A 9,291-nucleotide genomic window follows, 5' to 3' on the forward strand; every position below is an offset into this window, starting at 1 on the left:
ACATATTTGGTTGCATGGAAAGTCAAATATATTAGATCATGTAAACGCTCTGATAATTTAAGTTTTTTTTCCAAATTTTCAACGTTTTGTTGATCGATGACACCAATTCTGAAAATAGAAATTATTTATATTTTCAGAATTATTTTCAGAGTTGTGTCTATGGTGTCTCCGATCAACAAAACGTTAAAAATTTGAGAAAGACATCATCAGAGCGTCCACACAACCGAATATGTTTGATTAAATTCAATTTGATTTGACAAATCGAGTTTGTCAAATATATTGGATCATGTGTACACTCCTTTACAAAAACACTGAGTTTGCTCAACAGCAAGTGATTGAAATTACAACGCCATGAATAAACACATAGAATTTTCAATTTTTCCCTTCAAAATACAAGGTTTTCTCTTCCATCAGTTGTATATTTTGTGTTGCGTTATTACTTAGTGATTTCGAAGATTCAGCAGTGAGTCTTCACATTGGCACATACAACATGACCATGTAGTCGAATCTTTTAAAACAATTGCTGGGAAATCATGAAATTTACGCATTGTGACGATTTCTGACTAGAATTTTGAGCGAATTCAACACCACAGATCGCACATAAAACTGGCACTTTTCAAGTTTCATTTACTCATTATAGGATTTTTCTTCGTTTTTTCTTTCTTTTCTTATGATTTAGTGATTAAATTTAATAAAATTACTCAGAACTCATCATTTATTGCTTGCAATTGTATTAACGATCAACAACGTAAATTATTTTAGGAGTCCAAAATTGGTGATAAGGATGGCTGATTGTTTGGGTATGGGTCGGGGTCTATGGTCGAGCGTGAGTGACGTCAGGAGTCATGCCGTGCGCCGTGCGTTGATGCGTCATCATACTCATCATTCATCAGTGCGGGCAGCCGGCTAGCCGGCAGCGTGAAACGCAACTAACGCAAGCGTATGCGTAACCATGGCGGCTATTACCGAAATATTTTTGCCTCCGCAATCGCCGCAATCGACGTAATGAGCGTTGCAAATTATTGGCCTTATCTGGAAAAATAAAAAATTTTAATTGTTAATTGGGCTTTTATTAACATTATTGTTACTCAAATATTAAAATAACGCACATTACGCTCAACACGGTTGCTTTTTATTTACGCAAACGACGCAATCTTTTACGTTCATTGCGTTGGATTACGTCGATTGCGGAGGCAAAAATATTTCGGTAATAGCCGCCCATAACCTCGTACGTACTACGTACCCGCCACCCGGATGGCGGATCACGGATCAGCCCTGAGCCCACCCCACCACTCACGAACTATGCTCATGACTCACGACCGTCGCTCCCGTATCTCCGTTTGACAAAAATGTCAACAGTCGAGTCGAGTATTTTATTTTTATGAATTATGACAGTTGAGTTCAATTCGTTGATAACGGTTAGACCGTATATTTTGAACAGTACACATTAGTTTGAATTACGCGAATAGGAACTAACCTTTTCTAGTTTCATTACTGAATCATCGTTTTCCTTGTTCTTCTGATTGTGGGCTTGTACGTCGGACTGCTCGTACTTCAGCTCGCACTTCGCTGATAAAATCCATGTAACCTAACCTTACCAACTTCAAAACATCATTTGAAATTCAATTTCACAATTTGTTAAATAGCGCCTAGCTCCGTGATCATAATGTTCGAAGACTATTATTCTGGTTCTACGATACTGAAGCCACTCTCTGTGAAAACTGGAGTAGAAATTGATCGGGTATGTGTTCTCTCATATTTTCTATGGTTTCTAACACCCGCTGTTCTTATTTATTAACCGTTGTCACTGCGTTAATTTCTTTTCTTACAGCTGAATTTCGTCGTCTGTCAGCTAGTTGCCTTGGGTTTGGCATTTTTAATGAGAAAATTCCTTCATCCGAGTTCTACGTCTGGTACAGTACGGCATGCTTTCTCGAGTATTATTGGACTACTGTTGAGTTATTTTTGTTTCGGAAAGTGAGTAGAAAATTGAGCAAGTCGAGTGGCATACAAAATTACCCTCAACATAACTAATTTTACGAAATGTTGTTCACAGTGAAGTGGGACACCTATTGATCGTTGCGACGGCCTGTTATTTGATAATTACGTTTCAAAGTTCAAAAGTCATGCCGCAGTAAGCAAGCGTGTTTAAATTTGAAATGTTTACTCGCTAGTTATGATATTTAACACGATACGTAAAAGTGTTCTCTTCATATTTTATATATGATCGCAGCAACCCATAAATTAGGTTACCTTGTTTTATTTTCAAACTCTTAATTTAGATTGTACGTATTGTATTATTAATTTCAGCTTCGTTTTCGTCGTGTCCATGGGATATTTGGCTTCTATTCATTTTAAACGATTGATATTCAATTATGGCGCGTACAATCTCGATATTACGGGTCCTTTGATGGTTTTAGTGCAAAGAGTATCAGGTCTGGCGTATAGTCTACATGATGGATTGGATTGCGAGTACGAAAAATTATCGCCATATCGTCAGAAGTACATTACTAAGAATAAACCGTCAATTTTGCAATATTACGGATACTTGTTTCAATTTCAAAGTATTCTGGCCGGTCCCAATGTACTTTTTAAAGACTATATACAGTTTATCGATGGCACCAATTTCAAAAATGTAAAATCCGTAAGTATGTTCCCTTTTGGTTTTTTTTTTTTTTTTTGTTTTACGTAGGTCGCTATCTGTTTTCAATTTTTTCAGCGCAATGCGCGAACATTTATCAGTATCACGTACTATTGACGTCCGTGATAATGCCTGTGTGGATAATGTAGACACTTGACAGCCGGTTTTCACCTCGAAAAAACATTTTTTAAATACAAATTTTGAAATTCCGAGTGAAAGGAAAGCGAATATTTTGCCACAGTTCGGCAATTTCACTTGGCTAATCCTAAACTCTTTCTACTCCAACTATCAAGTATCATCTGATTTGTTCTCTATGAAGAGAAGTGGAAGGGCAAAACGCTTCTGAATATGCTCATTATTCATTGAACATTTTTTTAGTTTGAAATCTTCGACTATTAGGCGTGTGGTCAAAGTCTCAAAATGTTTGTCGAAATTTAGATGTATGATCGATTTTTTGATATATTCACGCTGTTACGAGCAGATATGCGTTTTAGTAAACTTTCGATTATATTGAACGAGAGAGTGATCTCGTGATCAAAATTCACAGATTTGTATTTTTACAGGATTCATCAAATGACAAAGTCGAATCGGAACCATCTCCCTTCAAAGTGGTGCTGCAGAAATTCCTCATCAGCATAGCTTGCATAATGTTCTACCTATCGGTATCTTCGCACTTTTCGATTGAAATTGCCAAAGGTATCTAAATAATATGATAATGGCGATATCTTAGCTTGTGTCTTCATTTTCTTAAATCGAAGAAAATGTCATTTCCTTCGTCATAATTCTAAATGCATACAGATATCGAGTCACCTACTACCGTACATGCACATAACATTCTGTACATTATTTATTCTTCGGTTAGGTACCCGATTAAGTATTTAGATGGATTCGTGTATGAATTGTCGACGTTTTTATGTTTTTTTTTTTCTTTCTCGTGTGTAATTAATAATTATTATCCTTTAGCGTGCGCTATCGATTGGCTGATTTCGCGTCGCTTAAGGCTTTTGACGATGTTAATTCGTTCGCGTTGCATCGATTTAAAGAAGACTGGCTTACTTCCCTCACAAATGGATGAATGGATTTTTATTCTCTGCATGCGTTTACTGTTCATTGTGAGGAATAATTTGAATGATGCCAGTATTCTAGAACGAGTCGGAAGCGAGAGATACTAAATGCACGAGTCGCAAGATTCTTCACAAAAACGATAACGATACTTGTAAACGCGGGCCTTTTTTTCTTTTTGCATACTCGTATTATACAAATTGTAATGTGACGTGGCCTGGGTACTCGATTCCAAAATAAGAGATTGTGTCTCGTTAATGGTGCTCGTCATTTTCCGCCTATTCGCTATAAATTTTTTTAAATAGTAGTTATTCATGTACGTTGTTACTCGTATTTTTAGGTAGGGAATTCATGTACGAATGGAGCAGTTTCCGACAAATGGGATTCCTGGTGATATGCACGACATTGACCAGATTCATGTACTATCATGCGTGGATACTGGCCGACGCTGTTTGTAATGCATCTGGGCTCGGATTCAACGGATATGACGCAAAAGGCAATCCGAAATGGGATATTACCCAAAATGTCGACATTTTTGGCTTCGAAGTACGATCGTTGTGTAACTTTTTTAACAACGTGGTGAACAACGATGCGGATAAACACCAACTACTCGTATTATTTATCGACATTACGTGTTGCAGTTCTCGGATAATTTAAGAAATGCGATCACTTGCTGGAACACTGGGACTAACGTATGGTTACGATTCATAGTTTACGAAAGACTGGAAAAGTACAACAAAACGTTGTTCACATTTTTATTGTCGGCTGCGTGGCATGGTTTCTATCCCGGATACTACGTTTGCTTCATAACTGCTGCGCTTTTCGTAACGGCGGCTCGAAATGTAATTTTAAAACTTTTACCAATTACGATTTAATCGAATACAAAACTTAACCTCGTATGCGATGTTGTTAGGTACGTAAATACGTTCGCCCTCATTTCATGAATAACTCTACGTTGAAATTGTTCTACGACGGATGTACTTTCATAACTACGAGGGTTGCTATCGCGTATTTTACATTCCCGTTTGTAATGTATGATTTTTGGCCGGCGCTGATTATTTACAAGTAATCGTGTTTACTTTTTTTCATTAGTGTCGAATATTTGTCTTTTGTTTTTTCAATTTTAACGCTGTTTTGTTTTCAGGAATATGCTATTCATTTTCCATGTTGGATCTTTTTTCGCCATCTTCGCGCTGCCAATAATTAGCAAAAAATTTCTGCCTAGACCTTCGACAATGCCATCGAAACAAGACTAAGTTATAACGTGCCTGTGATAAACTACCTACTATTTTTGTGATTAGAAATCAAATTAACGTAAAATACCGCATTTGTATCTTCGAAATTAATTTTTCGATACGTAATTCATATCTACGGGTACAGAAAAATGTAATCGGTCGGTCAATGTAGATGTGCGGTAATGTCGACAATAACGTTGATTTTTTCACTTTTTTTTTTTTTTTTTTAAATCGTCTGAAATTATGGTTACCTTTTTGTTGTTCCTTGTTGGCCCTCAAGTTGTGTGTTTAGTTAATAAGCAGCAGTATCTACCAACCAACTACCAACAGAATTGATGGCTGAATAAATTTGGACACTTCAAGACTGATTGTGAGAATAGATATCGGTATCCGAATGCAAAAGCAATTTGATCTCCACTAAAACTAATTCATTTTATTTACGTAGGTACCTAATTAATCATATTTTCACTTCGTTTCTCTCTGATTCTGATAATTGTGAATAGTGTAATGGGTAATGATTAGGGACTCATTGTGTAATATAGTATATAGATAATGTATACGTACTATATATAATATGCTTCAAATGTTAGATATTTCAACCATTTACGTACGCTTTTTCAACACTCGCGTCATCCTTATTTACTTGATGAAATGATGACTTTAAGGGTAGATTGTCTTATTATGTAGGTATAACTATGTCATTGCTGGTCATTATGTTTAGAAGCCGTTTAATGTGTAAATACGTTTAAAATATTATTAATTGCGGGTTGTTCGCATTGAAATGGCGCAGGCCTATTGGCCTGGGACCATACAGCATGCACTAAGGTCGAAGATATTAGTTTACGAAAGTGTTGCACCTATGATCAGTGTAAGTTTTCTGTCACTAGAATTTGTATCGATCGATATTTTGTTTGTTTCGCAAAACTACATGGGTAAAAATGAAATTGTTCTCTTGTTTTTCATACGCGTATGATTGAGGCAAAGCTACTTGAGTAATGAATTATTTCAGTTGTGTTAAACCATAATCGCATCGTGAGTGATCAGAAACCAAAAAGTAAGAGCCAAAACAATTCTCAGAATCGAAATTCGCCATAGTGATCTTTTTTAGTTCCTCGACCTCGAGGAGTTTAGGTACTTTGATACAACGGTTTCAAAATTCCGTCGTTGTTTAGCTAAAATTTTATAATAAGTTTCACGTTATTTCTCATTAATTCAACATAGATCGCTTTCGGAAAGTATACAAGCTGAATTTTTGAACAAAAAACAAAGCAATTCGTGGCGATTTATAATCGGCAGACGATAACATTTTAACAACAATTTCAAGATGACATGTTGTCTTCGTCGATATTTAAATCGTCCAGCATCTCTTCCAAGGTAATACAGGGTTCGTTGGGATCTTCCATATCATCGACGTCAACAGGTAAGACTTTCGATTTTTTGTAAATATTAACGGTTTGTCTGTACTCTCGATCTTCTTCTAAATCATCCATAAATTCGTCGTAGTCTCTGTAAATGACCAGAATTAGTCACCGATCAAGAACTACAAATGAAAATCCATAGGGTGAAAATGAATACCTTTGCGTTTCACCCAAATTGAATGGATCGCCTTGCAAATGTTTAAGTCTCCAAATGCGGTGTCGTCTTCTTTCGGGGTAGTGTTTTTTTACTAGAATTACGTCCGGTACAAATTCGGGTGACAGTTTTTCGAAATTGTCATCATTAATGTTGCTGTCTCCTATCGCATATCTGCACAATTCGGTTGATTTACGTTTTGAAATAAAACATCATTAATTAACGGAAGATACTTTTACCCCAAGGCTGAATCTCCAGGTTTCAACAAATGACCTAAATGCGATCGAGTATGTATAGTCGTTTCAGTGATTCCCAAATCGGAAGCCTTCACAACCCATATATCAGCTAAGACATGCTGTAAATTTACAAATGGAAAATAGATGTATACTTAGATGTGTATCGATTTCTAACATCAATAATTACACATAACACGTAAAACTACAGATAATATGGCGTGAATTACTTTATTGGACACGGTTCCTTGACCAGGGAAATATCTTCGATCTTTATCCATTATAGGTTCAACATTCATCACGATAAATTCAGTTAGTTGTTTGGGATTACAGACTGCATTGAATGGATCTCGCCAAAAATTGGTGCTCGTAACTTCGGCAACTGTTGAAGCATGCAAAAAGTAAGATTTTAATATAGAACGCGCTGATTTCAACCTATACTGATAATATGGGGAAAATTTTCCCAACATTCATCGACAGTTTCACCGAGTGTCGAATCGACCACGATCACTCAGATAATGTTGAATACAGGAACAAAATGATAATACGGAGTAAGTATTTACTTTGCGCGGAAGACGGATCTATCAGGTGAATAGCACTAGTCACTCGATTTACAACACATAACGAGTTAATACCGCCCAATTGATTGGCAGTTTTTTTCGACAAACATACAACACTATCCTTGGAGACGGGTACGATTTCAACGCTGAAAAAAATATTTTGAGAATTTCAAAATTAGAACGAATACGAGATATTTACTCGAAAATTACACGCTGAAATGTACCGAGGCTTACCTGTACGTGAATTTATTATGGTAAGTATTACTATGAATGTCGTGCGATATTAATCGTTTCGAATGTTGATATCGGCACGGCAATAAAGCGGTTAAAAAGTCGACCATTTTGCGAGCATTGGCTTCGGTAGAATAGAAAAAATCTAATCCTCCGTGGGTTGGCTTTATCCCGATAGTGTTATCGTGGGCCTTGTGTTTCAAAATCAGTTGTTCCAAATAGAAAAATGTTTTTTTATTTTCAGCTTTTTGACGAACTTGTACCTGCATTAAAAATGCCGTTTATATTAAGACAAAAATTCGATGTCGAATTGTCGACGCATGAAAATGCAGCTATGTACCAACCAAAGCTTTCCAATAATCTTGAGCTTCTGACCTATGACAATCATTACACATCTGGTTAGCTATAGTATATTCTACAACAAAAACTTGTTGTAAAATTGCGCCTCCCATAACTTCAGCTTGCACAGTCAGTTTAACCTAAACACGAAAATGCGTACTCGAGTGATACTCCAAAATTTGTATATTAGTAATAAAATAAAAAAAAATAACCATGCGAGAGATACACAGTAATGCAACAAACTGAACTAACCTTGATCCTTTTGGAATGTGGTTCAGTCCAAATGAATCCAGCATCGATAAGTTTCACCTTATTCAGACCTTTGAGGCGATTTAGGCATATGGTCAGTAGTTCACGCGATTCTAATGCACAAGATATCCACTCACTGGGCGGTTCGAAGTATCTGAAAACAAAATTTTTATTTCGTGTACATCAATTTACAAGGCTAAGCATAAAAAATAACTTCATCAGGAAAATAATAATCTGTCTCCTTAAAATGGATTTTGTGGTACAGTTGCGCGAGTTTTGATGATTGGAGATATTCCTTCATCTCAGCGCGATTAATATCAACTTGACAGAAACAACGAATCGTTACCTTTCACAATTTCTGCAAAATTGTAACGTCACTTGTTTGGGAATTTCTTCAGTTATGTCAACCTGAGTTCGAATACACCCGATGCACATATTTGCAGCGTTTGGTTCAATAGGAACACCACACTTACAACACAATCTGTAACATGAAAATCATGCTAAGGTAACAATGATATTTTTAAATCCAACCATTTTGCCATTCAATTAGATCGCTTTTTACTTACATTCGGGGTTTCCCTTGAGTTTGGTTGAAAGTTACATACTCCATGTTGATGATTTGATTTCACAGAACAAGAGCTGCTTTCATTAGCGAACAATATATGTATACCTCAAAATCACTCGACAATCGATACAACATACCACTTACCACATTCAATAATTATTTATTACTTCCATTCCATTCAACTTCAAACAAATTAGTTATCACTTATCAGAGTGCACCGAGAGTCTGAGAGTGCACGTGGTGATCTGCATACTTCAATTAAACGATACGATCTGGATAGTGTTCGCCGGCGCAATGAGTGAATACTTCACTTATGAAACCGCCAGAGTCGCTAACTGCACTGCTGGTTCCATTTTTTCGATTTTTCCAGGAAATTATTAAATAAAGCTGATAGCTGATTGATTGATTGATTGATTGATTCATGATTGATACCTAATGGCTAATACCTATCATATCAGATCAGATAATTGTGGCATTTTTTGTCTCACACTCACTGACTCACACACTCTTTAACACTCACTAGTCACTTCCATACTCATAAGGTTTGTTCGTTTTTAACCAGGTTTCTTACCCGGGTAAGGTTAAATCCAGAGACCTGTTATAG

The 9,291-nt window shown here is 36.4% G+C and overlaps 2 protein-coding genes and 1 long non-coding RNA gene across 3 annotated transcripts; 1 reads left to right on the forward strand and 2 right to left on the reverse strand.

Moving 5' to 3' along the window:
- Positions 1 to 697: 697 nt before the first annotated feature.
- Positions 698 to 1,193, reverse strand: LOC135847602 (uncharacterized). The gene is made up of 2 exons (XR_010559201.1): positions 1,110 to 1,193; positions 698 to 1,032 (listed from the first exon to the last, which is right to left on the reverse strand). It is a non-coding gene; the product is annotated as an uncharacterized LOC135847602 (long non-coding RNA).
- Positions 1,194 to 1,337: 144 nt separating this feature from the next.
- LOC135847590 (lysophospholipid acyltransferase 6-like) lies at positions 1,338 to 5,882 on the forward strand. Its single transcript, XM_065367192.1, has 9 exons — positions 1,338 to 1,741; positions 1,832 to 1,977; positions 2,057 to 2,134; positions 2,311 to 2,644; positions 3,205 to 3,337; positions 4,044 to 4,249; positions 4,345 to 4,545; positions 4,617 to 4,768; positions 4,848 to 5,882. The coding sequence occupies exons 1-9, from the start codon at positions 1,667 to 1,669 to the stop codon at positions 4,957 to 4,959; spliced, it is 1,437 nt and encodes a 478-aa protein (XP_065223264.1). The 5' UTR covers positions 1,338 to 1,666; the 3' UTR covers positions 4,960 to 5,882.
- Positions 5,883 to 6,210: 328 nt separating this feature from the next.
- Positions 6,211 to 8,951, reverse strand: Nmd3 (60S ribosomal export protein NMD3). Its single transcript, XM_065367186.1, has 10 exons — positions 8,689 to 8,951; positions 8,469 to 8,603; positions 8,126 to 8,276; positions 7,879 to 8,013; positions 7,538 to 7,797; positions 7,307 to 7,449; positions 6,974 to 7,125; positions 6,750 to 6,865; positions 6,514 to 6,684; positions 6,211 to 6,444 (listed from the first exon to the last, which is right to left on the reverse strand). The coding sequence occupies exons 1-10, from the start codon at positions 8,730 to 8,732 to the stop codon at positions 6,258 to 6,260; spliced, it is 1,494 nt and encodes a 497-aa protein (XP_065223258.1). The 5' UTR covers positions 8,733 to 8,951; the 3' UTR covers positions 6,211 to 6,257.
- Positions 8,952 to 9,291: the final 340 nt, after the last annotated feature.

The sequence above is a fragment of the Planococcus citri genome, chromosome 5, assembly GCF_950023065.1.
Source record: "Planococcus citri chromosome 5, ihPlaCitr1.1, whole genome shotgun sequence".
In the NCBI taxonomy this organism is placed as follows: Eukaryota; Metazoa; Arthropoda; class Insecta; order Hemiptera; family Pseudococcidae; genus Planococcus; species Planococcus citri.

What these genes read in the sequence shown, in the direction of transcription:
- LOC135847590 (XM_065367192.1), top strand. Translation starts at nt 1,667, where the DNA reads ATGTTCGAAGACTATTATTCTGGTTCTACGATACTGAAGCCACTCTCT. An exon ending in AGTTATTTTTGTTTCGGAAA is followed by an intron (nt 1,978 to 2,056) that starts GTGAGTAGAAAA and finishes TGTTGTTCACAG; the next exon opens with TGAAGTGGGACACCTATTGA. An exon ending in ATTTCAAAAATGTAAAATCC is followed by an intron (nt 2,645 to 3,204) that starts GTAAGTATGTTC and finishes GTATTTTTACAG; the next exon opens with GATTCATCAAATGACAAAGT.
- Nmd3 (XM_065367186.1), bottom strand. Translation starts at nt 8,732, where the DNA reads ATGGAGTATGTAACTTTCAACCAAACTCAAGGGAAACCCCGAAT. An exon ending in ACTCAAGGGAAACCCCGAAT is followed by an intron (nt 8,604 to 8,688) that starts GTAAGTAAAAAG and finishes TTCATGTTACAG; the next exon opens with ATTGTGTTGTAAGTGTGGTG. An exon ending in TTTTGCAGAAATTGTGAAAG is followed by an intron (nt 8,277 to 8,468) that starts GTAACGATTCGT and finishes TTTTGTTTTCAG; the next exon opens with ATACTTCGAACCGCCCAGTG.